A 25,748-nucleotide genomic window follows, 5' to 3' on the forward strand; every position below is an offset into this window, starting at 1 on the left:
GTTGTTGTTTTTTTTTGTTTAATGTTGCAGGTAGATTCGCATCAACACTTGTCGCCACTGTTAGATCCATGGTTCAGTGGATAAATAATTACACGGATGCTGTACATAAACAAATAACAGGTCTTTACTGGAGGAGGGCAATCTCTAGACTGGAGTACAGAGGCATGCGCACAGCTTTATATACCGGTGTGGTTACTGCCGGTACTACAGTATACAAGAGCTGTAAAAAGTTGTTCTGACTTAAAGCACATACACTACAAAAGGGACCACCTCTTTTGCGTGTATCTTAACACAATATTAAGATCACTAATTTTAACATAGGAAATCTAGGCAGTTCTTTAAATGTGATAGAGAAGATTTAAGTGCTGGAAATAAGGTGAGGAAATTAGGTGGCATGCAGTGTGTGGGGGTTGCGGATTAAGTAGAGAGAGTGTACAACAGAGAGTTTGAAGATGAGAAATGTTACACGTAGGTTCTCCAAGCCACAAGGTAGCACAGGTGAGCGCTGAATTGTGAAGGAAATGCAAAAGTTGATCAAATAGATGGGTTAGAGGTAGAAACACAGTTAAGCTGCTGGCGGCTACAAAAGGAAGAGGAAAATAAAAAAGCAAGAGAGCACTGGATGACCATTGAGGCAGGCAGAAGTCAGATCAAAGTGGAAGAAAGAGTAAACAGCAACAAGGGCATGTCGGAAGCGAAGGAGCAGCTAAAACCAGGTGAGTGGGGTAGGAGCCAGAGAGCATGTGGAGGACTGAGAGTGTTAGCAGTGTAAGGAGTGGTACTGATGGAGACATATAATTCTGAGCGCCCAGCGAGGTGCCAGGCTTACAGGGAGTGCATTGTGAGAAATCGCAGGCATGCAGCCTGAGGTCATGCAGCCTAATTTTAGAAGTGTGATGCCTCGCAATACTAAGAGACAATTGGAATGTACTCTCAAGGTAAAAATGATAGCCCCAAAAATCTGCAAACCTTCTGGTGGATCTGAGGCGCATTCAGGGCATGCAGAGAATTGTGGCGGAAATTGGAATAGCACCCAGTTGTGCTGGGTCTCTGCCCTGTTTAAGCTAGCATTTTTTGTCTTGCAGCTTGACATCATAAATGGAGGCGGGATTGGCAGGATGGCATCACCCACCGGCAATCCCACTTGCCCCACCTCTGGAGCTCCCAACGTACTGTATGCCAACAGGTGTACAGTAGCAGCAGCAGAAGTGGGGCCCGGAGAAGTGTTTCAGGCTGGTTGTACAGCTTGGAACACCAATGAAACGATTGGGTTAGCCATTGTTAGAATTGTCCTTCCGAGAAAGGGGTCGATTTCCACTTGCCACCAAACTCTTCAGCCAGACCTGCCAGCTACGCCCCCAAGTGACTTTCCACTGCCACATTTCCCTGAACCCACCCCAACTGTGCCATTATTGCCGAGGGTGCGCGCCAATAAATTGCAAATTGCCTGACCCTGGGAAATCCAAAGAGATCAAGCAGTTCACTCTCGAGTGCTTTAGAAGTCCTGCTCTGATTATGTTTAACGGTATGATGTACATCTATTCCAATGACTATGGCTCTAGTCTATTCGGGGACAAGTTTCGTGAACCGGGGATTCTTCCGGGGACATTGTTTGCCTGGGGACACAGCACTGTCCCCGGAAAACGGCCTATGTTATATTAAAATTGAACTGTAGTTATTTAAAATAAAAATATTACATAGATTAAAACCAAGAACCATAGGATGGGAATATTTTTGACATTTGAATTTTTATCTGAGAATGAACTCATTTTGTGCACCGATAATGTTAGCTGTAGCTCAGTTGGTAGAACTCTTGCATCTGAGTCAGCACGTTGTGGGTTCAAGTCCCACTCCAGAGAATTTGAACACACAAAAATCTAGGCTGACATTTCAATGCGGTACTGAGGGAGTGCTGGACTGTTGGAGGTGCTGTCCTCGAGATGAGGCATTAAGCAATGGTCCTGTCTGCCTTCTCAGGTGAACGTAAAAGATCTCCTGGCTCTATTTGAAGAAGAGCAGCGGTGTTCTCTTTGGTGTCCTGGCCAACATTTGTCCCTTAAACAACAAACAACACCTAAAACAAAAACAAATGACCTGGTCATTTATTTCATTGCTGTGTGTGGGAGCTTGCTGTGCGCAAATTGGCTGCTGCGTTTCCTACATTACGACAGTGACTACACTTCAAAAGCACCTTCATTGGCTGTAAAGTGCTTTGGGACGTCCTGAGTCATAGAGTCATAGAGTCATAGAGTAATACAGCACGGATAGAGGCCCTTCGGCCCATCGTGTCCGCGCCGGCCATCAAGCCCTGTCTAATCTAATCCCATATTCCAGCATTTGGCCCGTAGCCTTGTATGCTATGGCATTTCAAGTGCACATCCAAATGCTTCTTAAATGTTGTGAGGGTTTCTGCCTCCACAACCCTTTCAGGCAGTGAGTTCCAGACTCCAACCACCCTCTGGGTGAAAAAGTTCTTTCTCAAATCCCCTCTAAACCTCCCGCCCTTTACCTTGAATCTATGCCCCCTAGTTATCGACCCCTCTACTAAGGGAAAAAGCTCCTCAGCATCCATCCTATCTATGCCCCTCATAATTTTGTACACCTCAATCATGTCCCCCCTCAGCCTCCTCAGCTCCAAGGAAAACAAACCCAACCTGCCCAGTCTCTCTTCATAGCTGAAGCGCTCCAGCCCTGGTAACATCCTGGTGAACCTCCTCTGCACCCTCTCTAACGCGATCACATCCTTCCTGTAGTGTGGCGACCAGAACTGCACACAATATTCCAGCTGAGTTCGTGAACGGCGCGATATAAATGATGTTCTTTCTTTTCTAGCATTGCAAAGTGGGATCTGGGTGTAAATTTACTCCCTTTATTTGGTGTATAAGTGTGCTGGGAAGGGGGCGAGATGGTTACTACAACAGAGACATCACAGGATTATGGTAATTATGTGTGCTGTATGTAGACAGGTGTGGTCTATATAATGTGATGTTACAGTATCCATGGTAACCAACCCTTTCACTTACCAACATTTTCAGTCCTGAAGGGCTTTTTATAAAACGTCTGCATGTGATGTGGGTAGGATGCATTAATGATAATGACAGTCTTATTGACTTCTGATGTTGCAATCATGCAGTGGTAAGTGATGGCATCACCTGTGGTCGCGTTTCTTTGATCGCTGCATATTCTCCACTCCACCCCTCTGACAGGAAAATAAGTGACTTGTTAAACAAACTGCAGCAAAATACAAATCAGAAAACAATTAGATGCCTGCTCACAAATCTTTGACAAAATTAGCGATTAGTCACTTACCCTGCTGTGCCTTCCCTCATTTAATTTTGGTACAAGTTGCACAAGCGTAGCAATCGGAGATGTTGCAAACTACATACGTTGTCAAATAACTGATTGAGCAACAGACAGATCGACTCATAGCTGTGGAACCACCCTCATCATTAGTATATGGAAATAAAGCCTGTTATCTAGGAGGAAAGCCACTGAGAGGGTACACGCCCATTTCTATAATGCACTCGGATATACTCCTCACCTCTACCCATAGCATTCCGATATATCACTTAGATTATTATAATGGTCTCCACACTCCTCTCCAGACTGGAGATTGAGAGTGTGAGCTCAACATCTGAGTATCAAGTATGTATTTGCAGCCTGTCACTTATACCTGCTACTGACCACAAGGAGGTGCTCTGGATTCATCCTTTTACGGTCCAAGAGAAGAAGCTGTGTTCTCACTATTATTGACCGTAGAGAGCCTGTTGTCATTTTTATTGACCATGTGGACATTTGCTCCATTTTCCTTAATGTTGACCACAAAGAGACTCTGTACATGCCTGTGGAAGTCTGACTCACAGTTCAAATCGAGAAGATTTTTTACGAGATGCTCGAATTGTAAAAATGAGTTTTTTGAACTCCCTTTTCAAACATATGAGAAAGTCACTTGGAGACTTTCCTTGCCTTTCCATAAGAGCAGAATAGGTGTGCATGCCGTAAGAGGAACTAGTTACATCAAAGTACATTTTAAATCCGTTAATGGTGAAACCTTGAGAGCACATGGCATAGGGGGCAAAGAGAGATGGATTCACAGAGCTGGCCCTAGGAAATCAGACCAGTTCCCTTCAACAGAGAGTTGAAACGTTGAATTCTGGCAACCTTTTTAATTTGAAGGCACTCCAAAATGCCCGCTTGTAAACATTTCCCCACTTCATTCACCTACTGGAGGACAGTTTTTCGTTTCCAAGATCTTAATAGATTCAAAAGGTCAATCTGTGTTCAGACTCCGCGGAACATGGTCAGTTGAGTTCATCAGGTCAGTTTTGGCAGTTTAGAATACAGAACCCAGGAAACCACGAGAACATGTAATCGCCCCACAGATAATGGTTCCATGTGCCCAATAAGATAAGAGTCATTTGTTTTTCTTATGGAGTATTTGATCATCTAGATTGTTATCTGAAAGAACCTTCAATCCCGTTAATAAACACATGTTCATCCATCCCTTTGTACTACACAGTAATTAATTATACATAAGTTTTGTTAAAGAGGAATGACTGCAGTGATGTAAGAAAACTACTAGGCACTTGGTCTAAGCATTAAACAAAGCTTTAATCAACTGTTTTACAACATGGAGGTCTAGTTGTGTCCTTCACTAGTACCTGTTAAGAATGTCCTGCGCAAGCTGGGCCCATGCCCGAGTATTTATACTCTCCCTGGACAGCGCCACCTGTAGGCTGCTCAGTATTATTTCATAAGTCTTTCTTTCATGAATGACTGATTCATGTCATGTGGATTGTAGGGGTTATCTATTACTCAGGAATGTGATGTATGATGAGATACATTTGAGGCACATCTTGTACTCCATAAGGGCTTCAAATGTTTCCATTTTTGCTTTTAACTCAAACACAGCTTCTTTAGCTGCTCGTATTTGCATAAGGCTGAATGCAACAGACCACTTTTTTACCTTCTTACCCCTAAGTGCCCCCATTCTCCCAATTTAGTCCTTCACTAGAATTGGGAGACCAGAATGGACTGTGAAGAGCTCAGAGGGTGCCGAAACTAGGCTATATATTTTGGTAATGTAGGTCCCAGAACTTCTCCGCTCCCCCTCCTCCCCCCACCCGCCTGCCCCTCCGCCCCCACTCCCCTTAGGAACTGCCTTCCCCGCCTGAGGCCTCTGAATGATCACTGTTTACACAGCGGGATTACCTTGTCTGATAGTACAGACTATAGAGAGCGCTAGCTTCAGTTTTATTCACTTTCCATTGGCAGGTTATGAATTGGAGGTCAGAGGTTGAACAACGTAGATTTATTACATCTGAAAAGGAAAGAAAAGGGAGGCTTTCAGTCACTGAGCAGACAAAAGACAAGATGCAACAAGGATATGAGACTCGTTTGTAAGTTAGCTTAAAATGATTACATTTTACACTGAAAGGCAAATACCTGCTAGAAAGCCATGATCTTTGTAATTATTTATGGAGTGTTAAAGGGTCTGTATTCCTTCTTTGAAAATACTGTAGTCTTTCTGAGCAGGTGTGTGCTCCTTTTTTATACCTGTGCTGTACTCAGAGGGACTGAAAAAAGTTAACACTTGACAGTGATTTGCTTTAAAGTCACCTGAAGAATAGGGAGTTACAGCTGATACTGTTTCTGACCAGGCGCTCCAGAACCCATCAAATGAAATGCCATCAGGCTTGGTGCGCAGACGAACCATGTACCTAATTCCAGCCTTTAGGTCCTGAAGATCATGTTGCTGTTTGGTATTGACAGTCTCTGTCTGAAAGAAGAGATTTGTTGGTTATTAAACTAGCACTTAAGAGAGACGATAACCTGTGAAAACTGGGTTTGAATCCAGCTTACATGCAAAGGGATCAAGGTCTCTTCCCTCTCCTGATTATAATCGCTCAACCATTGGTGGCGGTGCCTTCTGTTGCCTAGGCCCTAAGCTCTGGAATTCGATGCCTAAACCTCTCCGCCTCGCTACCTCACTTTTCTCCTTTATTACGCTTCTTAAAACCTACCTCTTTGACCAGGCTTTTGGTCACCTGCCCTAATTTCTCCTTATGTGGCTCGGCGTCAAATTTTTTGTCTTATAATACTCCTGTGAAGTGCCTTGGGACGTTTTACTATGTTAAAGGCACTATATAAATACAAGTTGTTTTTGTTGTTGTTGTCATGACAACCAGGGGGAAAAAGAGAAATCAAGTTTGACAACACTCTCTGTTCTGCTCTAGTACTAGAGGGTGTGTTGCAGTGGTCTCATGGAGTCGGGTTTGAGTTCACCAAACCTTACTGCGCAAATGTGAACTCTTCTACATTTCACAAGGTTAGATGCTGTATATGCAAATCTGGGTTTGTGTGTTTCTAAATATGTATGTACTGTTTTTTATTTAGCCTTCACTCCAAGCTTCACTTTAAACCATTCACACAATACATGACTGAAACTGGATTCCACTTGAATGGCTCAAACGAAATAATTGATTTTTCAAGTCACGCAATATAACGAAAGAATTGGCTGTGAACTAAAAATCAATAAGCACTGAGAAGAAGCTGTGGGGAAGGGAGGGTGGTGGAGAGAAACAGAAAAGCCAAAAAACTTAGTGAAAGGGTCAGACGAGGATTTGATTATCTTTTAAATCTCTAGGAGATGCTCCATTGCTCTAACAAAGAGTCGACACAGGCATGGTGGGCCGACTGGCCTCATTCTGGGCTGTACCATTCTATGATTCTATGTGTGAGAGGCTAGTGAAGGTGGGAGGCTGTATCTTGGAACTCCCCAGGTTGCATGGAGCTCTCAGCTACCCATAGGGCCAGTTTCGTGACAGGGTTGCTAACGTTACTGTTGCCTTTGGCTTCATCTTATTGTTAATCTACCAAGTGCACTCAACAAAAACAAACGGACTTAGGTGTGTTGCACACTGTAATAGGTAAATGCTTTTCTTATCATGGGATCTACTCACCTTTTCTGAAGCAGGGCCAGATTTATTCTTCCAGTAGCTAATTTCATATATTAGAAATTCGTTTATGTCAGGATTTCTTGGTGGGACCCAGCCAATACGAAGCTGGTGAGGATTCCCGTTTAAATACACTGCCACGTTAGAAGGTGGGTCTAGGAGAACTGGATGAAGAGATACAGTGAGAGTTTTTAAAGCAATTGGAAGTGATTGTATTTTAATATGTTAATAATTGTGTTTCATACTAACACCATTTACAGGGAAGTAGCTGAGACTAGGTGCACCGGGCATTACGGTAATGCTCTTTTCCAAGCTTGCAGCCTTTTTTTTAATGCTTTGTATTGTTGGGAATGTAAATTTTGTAATACTATATTGCCTATATTCCAAAAATAAGTTCTTGGACATGGATCAAACACTTGCAGTTTATTAAAAGTTAACTGACACACACCCAAGATTACAAAAGGTGCTTTGCTGAATAAGATATACACAATTCAGTTGGATGTGGTCAACCCTCCTGTTGTCTCCCTTCTTCATCTCCCAACCTCACGATACAATTTCACCATTTTCATATCCTTCTAACTACATTATTTCACATAATCTTGATGAACTTTGCACCAGTTTCCACCAGCCATTACCAAGAAGTTCCTGACATTCTGAACATTTATCTCTATCAAGCATCCATGGTCTGGTGATTAGGGCTAGCAAGACATAGAATACATTATTATGGTTAGTTACAGGTAACTTAAGCTCTAAATGTAAATAATGTGTAGCCCTAGCCCCACAACCTCTGTACTGTTAACCATTAGCTGAATTCCAGGTTTAGGTTTTCTACTATAGAGGTTAATATAAAAATGGAACTTAATACAAATGGATTGAACTTAATGCAAATGGATTCTTTTAGTATCTCTCGATCTTAATCAACCTTGATTCAATCTTCATCCTTCCAAAGTACTCATGGTCTCTCCCTCCGCCATTCCCCTGGCATAGTCTCTATCTATGCACCCTGAAGTCTGAACTCCACAGACTCAAATACACCTGCCGTACAACCAGCCTGGTTGTATACATCACCAGATCTGGCCTGTCCTTGTCAGGTAATACTCTGGCTCCCTCTCCACAGCAAAATCCGACCATTTTTCCAGAATCATTTTCAAAGGTAAGAACCCAGATTCCTTCTAAATGACCAACATTTGTCTCAAAACTGCTGTTATCGTGTCTTCCTCATAAAACTTACCCTTGGCCATTGCATTCTCTCCAACTAGCACCCCATATTTAACCTTGAATTTCTCTCCAAGTGCTTTGGATGTATCAAAGCCATTCAGCGCCATGCTCACTTCTCCGAAAACCTTTGTTTCAAATCCGGCGAATTTGACTTCTGGACTGCCCACAGCACTGAGAATGCCCTAGGCAAAGTCACAAATGGTATCCGGTGACCATCGTACATTATCCCTCCTTGTTCACTTCAACCTTCAACTACATCCTCCACCACCACATTTCCTCTGCTGTCCACACCCTGGGGACTGTTCTTCATTGATTCTATTTCTACCTGTTCCAATGTAACTAACATATCTCAGGCAATGACTTTTCCTTCTGCCCCCTTGCAATCACATCTGAAGTACCCTTACATTCCATACTTAGCCTCTTCCTTTTCCTTGTTAACATGCTGCCCCTTCAGAGATATTATCCACAGGCACGGGGTTAGTTTCTATATGTATGTTAATGACACTCAACTTTTCTTCAACGCCAGCATTCTCAATTCTTAACTTGTCACACTGCCTATCTGACATCAAGTTACAGATGAGCCAGAAATTTCTCCTGCTGAACCAGGCAGTATACAGCCTAGATATAGGTGTTCAACCCTGACCTGATCTTCAAACCCCATATTCTATCCACCACCAAAATGGCCTATTTCCACCTCTTTGATACTGCCTACCTCTGCTTCACCTTCCCCCACAAGCTGCTGAAACTTTATCCCATACTTTTGTTGCCACAAAACTTGACTTCTCCAATGCCCTCCTCTCTGGCCTTCCAAGCTTCATGTACACAAATTTAAATTCCTCCTGAGTTCTACTGCCTGATCATGCCCCTCACTAAGCCCTGCTCACCATCACTCTTGGCTTCACCAACATTCACTGGTTTCCTGTACTGTATTCAAAATCCTCGTCTTTGCCTTCAAATCCTTCCCCATCATACCTATGTCTCACCACACCTTACCTTTTCAACCTACTCTAACCCTATGTCCCTTCTTGCGCCCTTTGGTCCTCCAATTTTGAACAGTGGAATCTCCAACCTACAGCTCCTCCATCTGTGGCAGAACTTCCGCCATCGGTACTACTCTCTGACATTCCCTTCCCAGCCTTGCTACTTGTTTGCCTGCCTGTCTTTTTTAGACCATACCTTTGATAGTCTCTCCTAACTCCTCTACTGTGGCTTGCCATCTGTTCCCTCCTATGTGAGGTGGCTTGGGCCATTTTATTACATTAAAGGTGCTACATAAGTGCACACTGTTGCTTAAACATGGCTTCGGAGTTGCTCTAGCTTATATCAAAAATACTACAGTAATTCCTTCAATTTCAGCCGAACACTTGAGGCAGGCACTGACTGGAGGCACAATGGCAGCACGGTGGTATAGTGGTTAGCACTGTTGCCTCACAGCGCCAGGGACCCGGGTTCAAATCTGGCCTCGGGTGACTGTCTGTGTGGAGTTTGCACATTCTCCCCGTGTTTGCGTGGGTTTCCTCTGGGTGCGCCGGTTTCCTCCCACAATCCAAAGAGGTGCGGGGTAGGTTGATTGGCTATGATAAAAAATTGGCCCTTAGTGTTAGGGGGGATTAAATACGTGGGGTTACGGGGTTACGGGGATAGGGCTTGGGTGGGATGGCTGTCGGTGTAGGGACCGGGTGCTAGGGTTTGGATGATCAGCCATGATCTCGTTGAATGGCGGAACAGGCTCGAAGGGCCGAATGGCCTACTCCTGCTCCTATCTTCTATGTTTCTATGATGCTCTCACGTACTTCCTGGAAGACAACATAAGAGTGACATTGGTGGAGAATGTTAAACATTATCACATTTGGCCAATTTCGTTAGGCCCAGTAAGGGGACCTAAAACGTGGCAAAAATAAAATGAATATTATTTTTTTTAAGTACCAATTTTGTGCCAGGGACAATATAATGCCTGACAAGGCCCTTATATTCGTGTCAATTCAGATACAAGCTGTGCTCACTGAGCGATAGACGAGTAGGAGGGTCACTCACCTACTGATTCAATTGATACATGTTGTAGAATTTTAGACACATTGGAAAACGAGTCACTTAGTTCGATGATAAATGGTTGAAAGAGCACAATGTCCTCAGCAGGGATAACACAAACATGTCGCATCGTATTCCTGAGAACCATGTATGAGGTTGTGTGACACTGTTCCTGGATTCTTTGCCTGTAAGGGAAGAAAACATGTAGTGTGGCATCTTGAGGGTTTTATTCATTTGCAGAAGGGTTAAAATTTTGCCTCGAGCACATGGATGAGACCAGCTGTGCCCAGTTTCTGGTGCTCAAATCCCCTCCCGTACACTCACCATTACCAGAAGTAGAAACATTATCACATTCGATAGCATTCTGTGTACACGGATACACTGCTGTGAGTACACTGACACGCTTAGTCGCATTCTGTGTACACGGATACACTGCTGTGAGTACACTGACACGCTTAGTCGCATTCTGTGTACACGGATCCACTGCTGTGAGTACACTGACACGCTTAGTCGCATTCTGTGTACACGGATCCACTGCTCTGAGTACACTGACACGCTTAGTCGCATTCTGTGTACACGGATACACTGCTCTGAGTACACTGACACGCTTAGTCGCATTCTGTGTACACGGATCCACTGCTGTGAGTACACTGACACGCTTAGTCGCATTCTGTGTACACGGATACACTGCTCTGAGTACACTGCCACGCTTAGTCGCATTCTGTGTACACGGATACACTGCTCTGAGTACACTGACACGCTTAGTCACATTCTGTGTACACGGATACACTGCTGTGAGTACACTGACACGCTTAGTCGCATTCTGTGTACACGGATCCACTGCTGTGAGTACACTGACACGCTTAGTCGCATTCTGTGTACACGGATCCACTGCTGTGAGTACACTGACACGCTTAGTCGCATTCTGTGTACACGGATCCACTGCTGTGAGTACACTGACACGCTTAGTCGCATTCTGTGTACACGGATCCACTGCTGTGAGTACACTGACACGCTTAGTCGCATTCTGTGTACACGGATCCACTGCTGTGAGTACACTGACACGCTTAGTCGCATTCTGTGTACACGGATCCACTGCTGTGAGTACACTGACACGCTTAGTCGCATTCTGTGTACACGGATCCACTGCTGTGAGTACACTGACACGCTTAGTCGCATTCTGTGTACACGGATCCACTGCTGTGAGTACACTGACACGCTTAGTCGCATTCTGTGTACACGGATCCACTGCTGTGAGTACACTGACACGCTTAGTCGCATTCTGTGTACACGGATCCACTGCTGTGAGTACACTGACACGCTTAGTCGCATTCTGTGGGGGTAATTTTGACTTTGTGCGATAGTGTAAATCAGCAGCCCGTTTTACACCACTCCCGATTTTTAGTTCCATTGAAGTCACCCACGACCATCCGTTTTACACTATCACACAAAGTTAAAATGACCCTCTGTGACACACTGTGCAATACTCTGTATACACCTGCACATTTAGTAACCAATTGGCTAGATTTTCCTCTGCCCTGCTTCTAAATAGCACTTAAAAAAATCGCTGCCACACAGAGGAGAAATGAGCGCTGTCCTGCAGGCCTGAGAGGAAGTACAAGCAGTGGGATCTTCATCCCAGCGGGGCTCACTTCCAATGCGCTCCATCTAATTTATCCCTGGACAATACCAGGCGAGGAAAACTGACCCTAATATATGTACATTAACATACTTGATAATACTGTGGGAGAGGTAAAATAATGACAGACACCTAATCCTCTGAAGCGCGTTAAGCTCCCACTCCCCATGTTATCAAGCACAGAGGCCTCAGGCCCGCAATACACCTGAGGTACCCGGAGTACCCTAAAGTGGGTGGCAAGCACACAGGAGGCTGGGAGCCTGCACGCTAGCTGTGTTTTAATCTGATTAGGCCCGCGACCTCCACGCAAAACCCTCACACCTGCATCTATAGACATGGCGCACATACTTCACTTTGACAGAGGATTCGCACTCTCCACGTTCTCTCTCTGCCCGTTCGTTTCCCACTCTCCACGTTCTCTCTCTGCCCGTTCTTTGCCCACTCTCCACGTTCTCTCTCTGCCCGTTCTTTGCCCACTCTCCACGTTCTCTCTCTGCCCGTTCTTTGCCCACTCTCCACGTTCTCTCTCTGCCCGTTCGTTGCCCACTCTCCACGTTCTCTCTCTGCCCGTTCTTTGCCCACTCTCCACGTTCTCTCTCTGCCCATTCGTTGCCCGCTCTCCACGTTCTCTCTCTGCCCGTTCGTTGCCCACTCTCCACGTTCTCTCTCTGCCCGTTCGTTGCCCACTCTCCACGTTCTCTCTCTGCCCGTTCGTTGCCCGCTCTCCACGTTCTCTCTCTGCCCGTTCTTTGCCCACTCTCCACGTTCTCTCTCTGCCCATTCTTTGCCCACTCTCCACGTTCTCTCTCTGCCTGTTCGTTACCCACTCTCCACGTTCTCTCTCTGCCCGTTCTTTGCCCACTCTCCACGTTCTCTCTCTGCCCGTTCGTTGCCCACTCTCCACGTTCTCTCTCTGCCCGTTCGTTGCCCGCTCTCCACGTTCTCTCTCTGCCCGTTCGTTGCCCGCTCGCCACATTCTCTCTCACCGCCCGAGAGAGAGAGAGACACTCACACAGAGAGAGAGAGACACTCACTTTGACAGAGGATTCGTGCATGCGGACACTCCAGCTCTCGAGATAGGTTGTTGCAGCAGGCTTTAAAGGGCCAGATATTATCAAAGGTCTGACCAGCCATTATGCTGGATACTTTCTCTGAAGCTTCCCAATCACACTTTTGGTGGTACTGTGTGAGAGGAGGCGTACCAGAGTGATCACCAACTAGCAAAGTCTGATTGGCTGCACCCAACAAGATGCCACCGACCATATTTGCAGACAGCATTACAATTACCGGACAACAGATTGTAGCGCTGTGCCATCTGCAGTAAGGGTGCCCGCTGCTAACATGCACCACATAAGGCTGACACAGCCAACGACAGTACTGGTCAGCTGTGGCCTCAAGCTAGTCAGCAACTCACTCAGCAACACTCTGTGCACAGTAACATTCTCAGCAACACAATGCACACTGCTACGTTAAAATGATGACGTACTCAATGCTGTAGAAGAACTTGTAAGTCGAATTTGCCTCCTCACTGTCATCCCAGAAACAGGTCAGGTCATCTAACATTCGAGTAAAACATTTCAGATCTTCAGCTTGTGATACCAATGATGCAGTGCCTGCAGGAAACATGTTACTCATTCATTTTATTACATACATTATCTGCAAATGACATTGTTCACCCAGTATATAGGGACATAGGAAATGTCAGGGATAAGAAAAGGACATTTGTTTCATTGGAGCTCATCCCTCTGGGGCATTACAGGGTGATTTTAACCTAACCTGCCCATTGGCAAACCGACGGGATCAGGTGAAATGCCAGTTTTACACCCTGCCCGCTTTTACTCTCCATTGAAGTCAGTGGAGAGCAATATTGGTTGGTGTTCCACCTGATCCCGTCGGTTTCCTGACAGGTTTCCTACCCAACGAGTTAAGTTAAAATGACTAACCCTCCCATCATACGGCGAGAATTTCCCCCAGTGGTTCTCCTGTTGGCCGCCCTAACTTTGGTGGAAGATTGGCGGACACCCTAGATCGAGACGTAAACCGACATTACGCCGGAGCTACCATGGCCGATCGGGAAAACCCCGGAGGAAATTCCTGCCGATGGTATCTAATTGTGTTTTCACTTCATTGCTTTTCTTTTTGTTAACAAAGTACAATGAGATACCACGATGAGAGAGTTAATATTCTAGAGGGAGGAGATCTGTTGAAATGAATTTCCTTTTTTCATGTTGGCAGATTATTGCAAACAGTTTTCACTCCTTCTATTTATGTCCTCTAATCCTACTTTCTTGGTGTTCTTTGAATTAATACTTCGGGGTTTATCTTATCTATACAATTTAATATTAGTAAAAATCCAACTAATGTCCATCTGCAAAGAGAACCTACTTGCTCTGGACTATACCTGACTCTGGTCTACACTAATAATTGAAGGAAATAGTTGAATATATCCAATGAAAAAATTACTAACATAATATACAATCTGTTGAAAGTAATTCATCCATAAGGTTTGAAATAGTTTAAAGTAAATCTTTTCCTGATTAAAGGTATTAAATAAAAACAAATAACAATTGTTAGTAAGTGTCTTACTGGAAACCTTTAAATCGTTAAGTCCATTATTATTATGTCACTAAAGTGTTTCATTTCTTATTTCATGTTGAAGCAATTACATAGTCCACATTTACAGTGTCATAGTATTATCCACTATAATCCACCCATGATATAATCTATCCTTTTAAACACACCTTCACTGACACTTTTACTAAAAGCGTAAAAACTATTCTGATTACCTTTTGAAACATTTTTTGTGATGTTTTTGCTAAACACATATAAATGCCTTTGTTTTGCAAATAATTTGTTATATGTGAGAAGTGAATAAATTTGAAATGATTTAAAGCAGCTCTCCTGAATGCAGTTGCTAAATACAAATAATATATATAGCTGTTTGTGGAGGTCTGAACAGAGACTTTCAGGACTAAACTTGTTTAGGGGTCTTTTGCTAAGTTGCCAGTCTCTTACAGTTCCCCTTTTGGCTTCAAGCATTTAAAAAGTTTGATATCAAGCTTACCTTCCTGGAGAAATGTCCAATTCTCCAAGCCTGACACAGAGATAGTGTTGAAATATACACACACCCCAAACAGGAGCCACACTGCACAGCTACCCATTTCTCTCAGCAACACTAAAGGCATTTCTGACTCTCCACTGTTGCTGTTGGACTGACTCAGAACAGAAGGAGTTTACAAGTTGAAGTGGGAACAGGCACATCCTCAGGAAACCAACAAACCGTGAAGTGGGTCTGCAGTACGGAGCGCGTCCATACCCTCACTAAAACCACTCCAAACTTTCATCTGGTAGAACCAATGCTGATCACCCAGCAGTGAACAGCTCTGAAATCATTGCTCTGCCAGGCGTTAGAAAGGGGTCAGATAAGAATTCTAGTAATTCAAAGTAGGAACACACTTTATCTGACAGGGACAGGTTCCTGCACTTGACTTTCCACTCAGAGTTCCTAGAATAAAGGGAACATACTCCAGGTAATGCAGAGAATTAGATTCCTTGTCCAATATATCAGCCTGTTTGTGTTTGTATAAGCACACACCAGGACCAATTCTGTGGTCTACGCTCCCAATGCGTGTCATGTTAGCTGATTGGCAGCCTGGCCGCAGTAGCTCAGGTAACCATCCTTTCAGTGAAGAGAGCCCGGAGTTGTAAATGGAGAAGGTGACCCCAAGGAAGGTCGTCATTTTAAGACACAACATTAGGGTGTGGATAGCGCATGTAATGATATCAGCAAATAGTGATGTTATTTGCCTGTTCGATTATGATGCCTTAATAGCATGATTGCAGGTATTGATTGCTTGTGCCTGACCAGCAGAGGTCATGTGACCAGACAAGCAGGCTGAGAGTTTTTAGTTTCACTTTAGCTGCAGCTCAAGCATGGTGTGTCCTGAAAAGCTGTATGAACTCTTGAACAAACCTTAGATTAAAAGTCATTCTTTTTTAGAAATGTCTCATCATTGAACCCACAAGGAAATCAATACATGGTGTCAGAAGTGGCTGAAAGAGAAAAAATCTGAAGTTAGCAACTCGATGGGACAGTGAAAGGAGTTGTGGCAAGTAAGCGAAATCAGCTCTCCACATATTAGCAAGCCAGAAGAGAACATCGTTGCTTACCATTAGAGAATAGCTAACGAAGTGAAAAATGGAAGGTTTACTCCCACCGGCGATGCTTCAGTTGTCAGGTAATGTGGCTGAAAATTGGAGAAGGTTCAAACAACGTTTAGAGTTGTATTTAGCGGCAACCGGAGCTGACGAGAAAAGTGATAAACAGAAATCGTCCGTGTTCTTACATGTAGTGGGTGATGCAGCGCTGGAGGTATATAATAATTTCATATTTGCTGTTGATGGAGACAAAATGAAGCTAGATAAAATAATGGAACAGTTTGAGGCCTACTGCATACCTAAACGCAACGTGACCTTTGAGAGGCACAAATTTTTCACATGTGTACAGAAAACGGGCGAGACTATTGATCAGTATGTGACTGAACTGAGAAACCGAAGCAAATCGTGTGAATTTGGGGGACTGACAGACTCGCTGATAAAAGACAGACTGGTGTGTGGTATTCCAGATAATGGTCTAAGGGAAAGACTGCTAAGAGAGCAAGATCTAGACCTGGGAAAAGCCATAGCACTGTGTAGGGCTACAGAGACTGTGAAGTTGCAGGCAAAGGAGCTGTTCAGTGACAGTAGCTGCAACGTGGATGCAGTGAGAAAGAACGGATACAAACCGTTTAACAAAGAGAGCGCCAATGTGAAAAAAGAGGCGTGGCCAGCAAACGAAAATGAAAGGGACAATCGGAAGTCATGTAGTCGATGCGGTACACAGCATCCACCAAGAAAGTGTCCAGCATATGGTAAAACATGCAATAGATGCAACAAAAACAACCATTATACCTGTTGCTGTAAGAACCAAGCGCAACAAAGCAAGGTCCATACAGTAGATGAAAGCGAGATAGAGGAATTCAATGTAGATGTTGTGTCTGAAAACAAAAAAGAAGAAAGAGACTGGATGTTGACACTAAAAGTGAACGACATACACATTCCATTTAAATTGGATACTGGAGCACAAGTTAATGTGATATCAGAGACCGATTTTAAGAGAATTAGACCCAGACCAAAGTTACATGGAATACAAGTGAAAGTGATCGGATACTCAGGTACTGATATACCAGTGAAAGGAAAATGCATTGTCAAAGTAATACACAAGGACAGAGAGCACACGCTAGCATTAATCGTGGTGCCAAAGGAGGTGCAAGCCATACTAGGTTTAAAAGCCTGTGAGATACTGAACCTGGTAAAGAGAGTCCTCGTTGTGGAAAGCGAAGGAGAGACAGTCTATGATGAACTCATGAAAGAGTACAAAGACCTATTTAAGGGTCTAGGCTGCATTCCAGGAGAACACACGATCAGAGTAGATAAAAGTATGACACCGGTCATACATCCATGCAGAAAAGTTCCGTTTGCTCTTCAAAAGCAACTGAAGGCAGAGTTGGACAGGATGGAAAGCCTGAACGTGATTCAGAAGATAGATGAGCCAACTGAGTGGGTGAGTTCCCTCGTCGTAGTGGACAAAAAGAATGGAAAGCTCAGAATTTGCCTGGATCCAAGAGATCTAAACAGAGCAATAAAGAGAGAGCACTTCAAGCTTCCTACACGTGAGGAAATCATGGCACAGCTTGCAAATGCAAAGTATTTCAGCAAGTTAGATGCATCCTCAGGATTTTGGCAGATGAAGCTGGACGAAGTAAGTTCAAGACTGTGCACGTTCAACACTCTATATGGCAGATACAGATTCCTAAGGTTACCATTTGGCATTGCCTCAGCTCCTGAAGTGTATCACAAGACTATCCATATGATCTATGAGCACCTGGAGGGAGTTGATACATCAACGGATGACATCATAGTATGGGGAACCACGAGAACTGAGCATGACGAGAGACTGAAAAAAGTGCTGGAAGCAACAAGGAAAACAAACCTGAAGCTGAATAGAGAGAAATGCCAGCTCGGGGTGACAGAACTGACATTCATGGGAGATATCCTTAGCAGTGAGGGCATCAGACCAGATCCCAGAAAGATGTCCGCCATTGAGAATATGCCAAGGCCACAATGCAAAAAGGACGTGCAGAGGTTTAATGGAATGATCAACTACATGGGTAAATTCATACCCAACCTCTCAGAAAAAATAGCACCACTGAGAAGACTAACTGAAAAGAACATAGAATGGGAATGGAATCATGAGCATGAGAAGTCATGGAGCGCTCTATAGAAACTGCTCACAGAGGAACCAGTTCTGAGGTTTTATGACCCAGCGAGACCCATCAAGATATCATCAGATGCATCACAGAGTGGGCTCGGTGCCGTTCTTCTGCAACAATATGACTACTGGCAACCTATTGCATATGCATCGCGTTCAATGACAGACGCGGAGACGTGATATGCTCAAATAGAAAAGGAGCTGCTCAGCATCACATACGCCTGTGAAAGATTTCACCAGTTTGTGGCAGGACAAGCAATCAGTATAGAGACTGACCATAAGCCCTTGATTGCATTGTTCCAAAAGCCACTAAATAGCTGTCCGCTTAGAATACAAAGAATGATGATCAGGCTGCAACGCTATACACTGAATGTTGCGTACACACCGGGTAAGCTGATGTATACAGTAGACACGTTGTCCAGAGCTGTTGACCCAAGTGAGCCCGCAAACACCACAATGGATGAAAAAGTGAACGCCTACGTGGGCATGATCACAAGTGCACTGCCCATAGCAGATGCAAAAATGGAGCTCATAAAGACTGAGACAAACAAAGATGAAACAATGAGACGACTGAAGAAAAGCACCTTGGATGGATGGCCCAACATGAAGCAAGACTGCTCACCTGACATAGCAGAGTACTGGAACTGCAGGGCGTAACTATCAGTGGTCGAAGACATCATCTACAAAGGAAGTAAAATAGTTATCCCAAAGAGCCTGAGAAAAGAGATGCTAAAAAAGATCCATGGAGGACATCTGGGAATCGAAAAGTGTAAGAAAAGAGCACGAGAGGTGATGTACTGGCCACGAATCAACCAAGATGTGACAAATGAGGTGTCAAACTGCACAATATGCCTGAAATATCGAGCAAGCAATCCGGTAGAACCACTAAAGCCACACCCAGCACCAGACAGACCTTACCAGAAGGTAGGCGCTGACCTATTCGTATGTCAAGGGAAGGACTATCTTGTCGTCACAGACTATTACTCCCTGTATCCAGAGGTTTGTAGACTGTACACCACCACTGCAGAAGCTGTGATAAGAAGTATGAAAGCCATATTCTCCAGACATGGCGTGGCAAGCGAGGTCTTCACAGACAACGGACCCCAGTTTTACAATGCAAATTTCCGACACTTTGCCAAAGAGTGGGACTTTGTCCACACAACGTCAAGTCCTCACTATCCACAGTCCAATGGACTAGTGGAAAAATCGGTCCAGACAGTGAAAAGACTGATGTACAAGGCAAAAGACAGTGGAACTGACTTCTACCAAAGCATGCTTGTATACCGCACAACGCCGCTCGAGTGTGGTATGTCACCAGCCCAACTCCTGATGGGACGTCGGCTAAGGTCAAACCTACCCATCCCGGAGAACCTCCTGAAAACAAAAGAGGGGGAGAAAGTGAGGAAGTTCAAAGAACAACAGAAAGAAAAGCAAAAGTACTATTATGACAGAGGAACACAAAACCTACCTGAGCTCCACACTGGTGACCAAGTAAGGTTCAAAGACAAAACAAACACATGGACGGAGAAGGGAACTGTCCTGAGTGAAGTTCAACCAAGATCATACACCATTCAGACAGATGAGGGTGCTGTTCTGAGAAGAAATCGTTGAGATCTTCTCATGGAACCAGCCACAGCAGGTCAAGAGACTGATACTGTTGAACAACCTGATCACACAGCTGAGAACCAATCATCTGAGGCAACAACTCAGATTCAAGGACAATCAATCAGAAAATCCTCAAGACACGTAAAGCCTCCTGAGAGACTCATTGAGCAAATTTAAGGACTATTGTTATAGAAGGAAGTAATGTTATCTTATTCTTTCTTCAAGTTCTAGTGTATTGACATATTTCATATGAACACACAAAGCAAGGTTAAAAAACCTTGATCATGATAATGATAATGTAAGTTCATTAAGTGTTACAGTTAAAATGCAGATTAATACAAAGAAAACATGTTGTTAGTTAAAAGTAAAATACTTTTGTTTTAAGAAAGGGAGATGTAATGATATCAGCAAATAGTGATGTTATTTGCCTGTTCGATTATGATGCCTTAATAGCATGATTGCAGGTATTGATTGCTTGTGCCTGACCAGCAGAGGTCATGTGACCAGACAAGCAGGCTGAGAGTTTTTAGTTTCACTTTAGCTGCAGCTCAAGCATGGTGTGTCCTGAAAAGCTGTATGATCTCTTGAACAAACCTTAGATTAAAAGTCATTCTTTTTCAGAAATGTCTCATCATTGAACCCACAAGGAAATCAATACAGCGCACACCCCACACTATCACCAAGGACAGGCACCGAGGAAGCAAACATTGGTACAGGAACACACACATGCTCAGTGGAAAAATAAAATGATTGCATCTTCTTTGGAATATTTGTTGATGATTTGTTGGCCAGAGGAAAAGTATGACTGTTGGTAATGGGGAAAACATGTATGTATGGATGGTAGTGGTGAGGGGTTGACAATTTGACCCAGCATGTTGATCCCTTTAGCCTTAAGAAATATATCCAACTCTTTCATGAATATACTTAATGAACTGGCCTCCACCGCCCTTTGTTGCAGAGAATTCCACAGGTTCACCACTCTCTGGGTGAAGAAATTCCTCCTCATTTCAGTCCTAAATGGCTTACCCCTTATCCTTAGACTATGACCCCTGGTTCTGGACTCCCCGGCCATCAGAAACATCCTTCCTGCATCTAGTCTGTCCAGGCCTGACAGAATTTTATAGGTTTCGATGAGATCCCCTCTCAATCTTCTAAACTCCTGTGAGTATAAGCCCAATCGACACAATCTCTCCTCATACGTCATTCCTGCCATCCCAGGTATCAGCCTGGTGAATCTTCGCTGCACTCCTTCCATGGCAAGAACGTCCTTCCTCAGGTAAGGCGACCAAAACTGCACACAATACTCAAGGTGTGGTCTCACCAAGGCCCTGTACAACTGCAGCAAGACATCCTTGTTCTTGTACTCGAACCCTCTTGCTACGAAGGCCAACATACCATTTGCCTTCTTAACCGCCTGCTGCACCTGCATGCTTACCTTCAACGACTGGTGTACAAGAACACCCAGGTCTCTTTGCACTTCCCCTTCTCCCAATCTATTACCATTCAAATAATAATCTGCCTTCCTGTTTTTGCCACCAGAGTGGATAACCTCACATTTATCCACATTATAGTGCATTTGCCATGTTTCTGCCCAATCACCCAACCTGTCCAAATCGTGCTGGAGTTTCACGACATCCTCCTCACAGCATACCCTCCCCCCCAGCTTTGTGTCGTCTGCAAATTTGGAGATATTACATCCAATTCCCTCGTCCAGATCATTAATATATATTGTGAACAGCTGGGGTCCTAGGACCGATCCTTGTGGTACCCCACTAGTCACTGCCTGCCACTCGGAAAATGACCCGTTTATTCCAACTCTTTGCTTTCTGTCCGCCAACCAGTTCTCTATCCAAGTCAATACCTTGCCCCCAATCCCATGTGTCTTAATTTTGCACGCTAATCTCTTATGCAGGACCTTATCGAAAGCCTTCTGAAAGTCCAAATACACCACATCCACTGGTTCTCCCTTATCTATTTTACCAGTTACATCCTCAAAAAATTCCAGTAGATTAGTCAAGCATGATTTACCTTTTGTAAATCCATGTTGACTTTGTCCGATCCAGTCACTGCTTTCCAAGTGCTCTGCTATTACATCTTTTATAATGGACTCTAGCATTTTCCCCACTACCGATGTCAAGCTTACCGGTCTATAATTCCCCGCCTTTTCTCTACCACCTTTTTTGAATAGTGGGGTAACATTAGCTACCCGCCAATCCATGGGTACCGTTCCAGAGTCTATCGAGTTCTGGAAGATGACCAGCAATGCATCTACTATTTCTAGGGCCACTTCCTTAAGTACCCTGGGATGTAGATTATCAGGCCCTGGGGATTTATCGGCCTTCAGTCCCATCAATTTTCCTAACACCACTTCCCTACAAATACTGATTTCTTTCAGTTCCACCCTTTCATCAGACCCTATGTTCCCCGGCATCTCTGGGAGGTTATTTGTGTCCTCCTTTGTGAAGACAGAACCAAAATATGTATTTAGTTGGTCTGCCATTTCTTTGTTCCCCATTATAAATTCCCCCGATTCTGACTGCAAGGGACCTACGCTTGACTTCACCAATCTTTTTCTCTTCACATATCTATAAAAGCTTTTACAGTCAGTTTTTATGTTCTCTGCAAGCTTACTCTCATATTCTATTTTCCCTTTCTTAATTAATCCCTTTGTCCTCCTTTGTTGAATCCTAAACTGCTCCCAATCCTCAGGATTATTGCTTTTTCTGGCCAATTTATATGCCCTCTCCTTGGACCTTATGCTATCCCTAATTTCCCTTGTTAGCCACGGTTGGGTCACCTTTTTTGTTTTATTTTTATGCCAAACTGGGATGAACAAATTCTGTAGTTCATCCATTCGGTCTTTGAATGTTTGCCATTGCCTATCCACCGTCAACCCTTTGAGTGCCATTCCCCAATCAATCCTACCCAACTCGCTCCTCAGACCATCATAGTGTCCTTTATTTAAATTGACGACCCTCGTCTCCGAGTCAACTATTTCATTCTCCATCTTAATGAAGAATTCGATCATATTATGATCACTCCGACCCAAGGGGCCTCTTACAACAAGATTGCTAATTAATCCTTTCTCGTTACATAATACCCAGTCTAAGATGGCCTGATCTCTGGTTGGTTCCTCGACATATTGGTCCAGGAAACCATCCCGTAAACACTCCAGGAATTCCTCCTCCACAGTATTGTTACTCATTTGGTTGGCCCAATCTATATGTAGATTAAAGTCACCCATGATGACTGCTGTGCCCTTATTGCACGCTTCTTTAATTTCTCTTTTAATGCCATCCCCAACCTCCGCCTTACTGTTTGGAGGTCTATAAACCACTCCCACTAACGTTTTTTTCCCCTTAGTATTTCTCAATTCTACCCATACAGATTCCACCTCATCAGAGCTAATATCCTTCATTACAATTGTGTTAATCTTTTTTTTTTTTTGCACCTGGTATTCCCAGGCGGTCTCCCATCCAAGTACTAACCAGGCCTGATTTGCATGTTGATGGAATGAAATCTTCTTCAATTCTTACATTCTATGGGGTTGCTGTTTGGAACCCTGATGGCAACATGGGTGCCATCAATGATGACCTGAGGTCTTGGGAACCCAGCCCTTTCCATCTTTTCCCTTCTTACCATTGGGAAAATGAGAAACCTGTTGCCCCGGGCAAACAAGGCAGTCGTGACCTGCTTGATGTAGCAGTGTACGGACAACTGACTTACCAGACAAATGTCAACAGTGGTGGCTTCAACTGAGATGGTAGCGAAAAAGTTCAATGTGGTGGTGACTTCAGTCGCAGCAGGTAGGGTTGTCCCTGTACTCTGCAAGTCAGGCTTTAGTATAAGGCACAACCTACACGAGAAGTAGAGGTGTTCTAAATCATGAACCGTTTTGATAGAGTAAATAAGGATAAACTTTCCAGTGGCAGAAAGGTGATTGGCAAAAGAAACAGAGGCGACATGAGGAAAAAAACAATGCAGAGACTTGTGATCTGGAATGCAGTGCCTGAAAGGGTAGTGGAAGCAGATTCAATAATAACTTGCAAAAGGGAACTGGATAAATACTTGAAGGGAAAAGATTTACAGGGTTATGGGGAAAAAGCAGGGGAGTGGGACTAATTAGTGAGCTCTACCAAAGAGCCGACACAGGCACAATGGGCCGAATGGCTTCCTTCCGTGCTGTACCTTTCTGTGATTCTATGAACCTGGTGACTGGCTCCCTTCTGAAGATTAGACATACCCAAGTAGTGGCAGTTTTTCAGAGGTCTCATTGGGGAGGGAAGCTCCAACAAGGCTATCCTTGTCAGAGGGGGCATGGCCAAAGGTTGGGACTACAAGAATTTATTTCACCCCGCCTTGGTAGAAAGGCAGCAGGTCAGTGAGAGTGACCCTCTTGTAAAGTACTTATTAACAAGAGGAGCCTCTGCTCACCACCATCAACCCCGAGACCTGGTAACCGCTGCCACGTTCTGAGGCCTTCCCCCACTGTCGGGTGTCCGAGATGTGCCAGTTGTGCAGTCACTTGCCCAGATTATGCCAACAGGGAGACCTCCTCCTCACTCCACATACTTTGTCGGAGTCTGCGGTGAAGGTCACCGGTGGGCACTCCAGATATTTACGCTTGGGGACGACCCGCTGGTTTTTTGGGCCCACCAGCTCTAGTGCTGAAAACTCAGTTGGTAAACTCAATCACAGTAGTCAGAAATAATATAGTAACCTAGCTTTAAATGGTGGAACTCCTCAAGGAATGGCTGTAAGATTCACAAAATTCAACAGATTCCTCAAACCCTAAAGAAGGAATTTTACCCTAAAGAAGGAATTTTTGGACTGTTAATAAACCATGTCAGAGTGGTATAAGAATACTGGGCCTAAAGGGAGATTTAAAAATCAAGGACCCCAGGATTTTGTTTTTTATTTCAAAAGCATGTTCGAGCCTGTGGAAGAAAAGGGGGCTGCAACAAAAGGAATTGGGATTGGCCTCCGTAAATGGACAGTTTTGAGTATTGGCCTTTAGCCAAGCTGTCTGGGGACTATCTGGACTGTCTCAGTCATTTTATATAATGACAGTAGACCTACAGAAGAGCAGTTCCCACCCAAAATTACAGAACAATCCAAAGCACACATAATGCAGAACAGAACCATCCAAAGCATACATAATGCAGAACATGCCACCAACCAACAAAAGAACCTTGGGCCCCACAGGAAAAGACAAATGTTACTGCAATTAAGCAAGAGGTTAAACAATCGCTTAAACCAATTAAGAGTCGATGAGACTACCCCAAAACCACTTCACGCAATGTTAAAACCAATTAAGATCGATGGGGCCATCCCGAAACATATTAAACAATTTTTAACCCATCAATGTTAATGAGCCCACCAAAACTAACAAAGAGACAGAACTGATTTGGCGTGTAGATTAGCAGGCCTCAAACAGTATAATTGAGGGCCTGTTTTTACAGTTCGGGGCAGTTCAGTTCAAAGAAGAAGACAAGTTCAACAAAGGTGCAGTGCGGTTCCAGAGTTCGGTTCAAGGAGTGCGGGTCCAGAGTTCGGTTCAAGGAGTGCGGGTCCAGTTCGGTTCAAGGAGTGTGGGTCCAGTTTGGTTCAAGGAGTGCGGGTCCAGTTCGGGTCAAGGAGTGCGGGTCCAGTTCGGGTCAAGGAGTGCGGTTCCAGGGTTCGGTTCAAGGAGTGCGGTTCCAGGGTTCGGTTCAAGGAGTGCGGTTCCAGGATTCGGTTCAAGGAGTGCGGTTCCAGAGTTCGGTTCAAGGAGTGCGGTTCCAGAGTTCGGTTCAAGGAGTGCGGTTCCAGGGTTCGGTTCAAGGAGTGCGGTTCCAGGGTTCGGTTCAAGGAGTGCGGTTCCAGGGTTCGGTTCAAGGAGTGCGGTTCCAGAGTTCGGTTCAAGGAGTGCGGTTCCAGGGTTCGGTTCAAGGAGTATGGGTCCAGTTCGGGTCGAGCGGTTCAAGCAGTTGAGTGAGAGGAACGTTCGAGG

The 25,748-nt window shown here is 44.3% G+C and overlaps 1 protein-coding gene across 1 annotated transcript in view; it reads right to left on the reverse strand.

Moving 5' to 3' along the window:
• The window catches only part of mpl (MPL proto-oncogene, thrombopoietin receptor), a 41,037-nt gene extending 25,995 nt beyond the window's left edge, over positions 1 to 15,042 (reverse strand). Inside the window, exons 1-7 of the mRNA XM_085983238.1 lie at positions 14,906 to 15,042; positions 13,328 to 13,454; positions 10,209 to 10,387; positions 6,963 to 7,120; positions 5,620 to 5,779; positions 5,212 to 5,320; positions 3,024 to 3,199 (exon numbers count right to left, since the gene is read on the reverse strand). Of these exons, the coding sequence (XP_085839364.1) occupies positions 3,024 to 3,199; positions 5,212 to 5,320; positions 5,620 to 5,779; positions 6,963 to 7,120; positions 10,209 to 10,387; positions 13,328 to 13,454; positions 14,906 to 15,026 (1,030 nt within the window). The 5' untranslated portion in view covers positions 15,027 to 15,042. The remainder of the gene's footprint in view (positions 1 to 3,023; positions 3,200 to 5,211; positions 5,321 to 5,619; positions 5,780 to 6,962; positions 7,121 to 10,208; positions 10,388 to 13,327; positions 13,455 to 14,905) is intronic.
• Between the last annotated feature and the right edge of the window lie 10,706 nt (positions 15,043 to 25,748).

This window comes from Somniosus microcephalus, chromosome 3, assembly GCF_052327205.1.
Source record: "Somniosus microcephalus isolate GS21.2 chromosome 3, FLI_Smic_1.0, whole genome shotgun sequence".
Taxonomy (NCBI): Eukaryota; Metazoa; Chordata; class Chondrichthyes; order Squaliformes; family Somniosidae; genus Somniosus; species Somniosus microcephalus.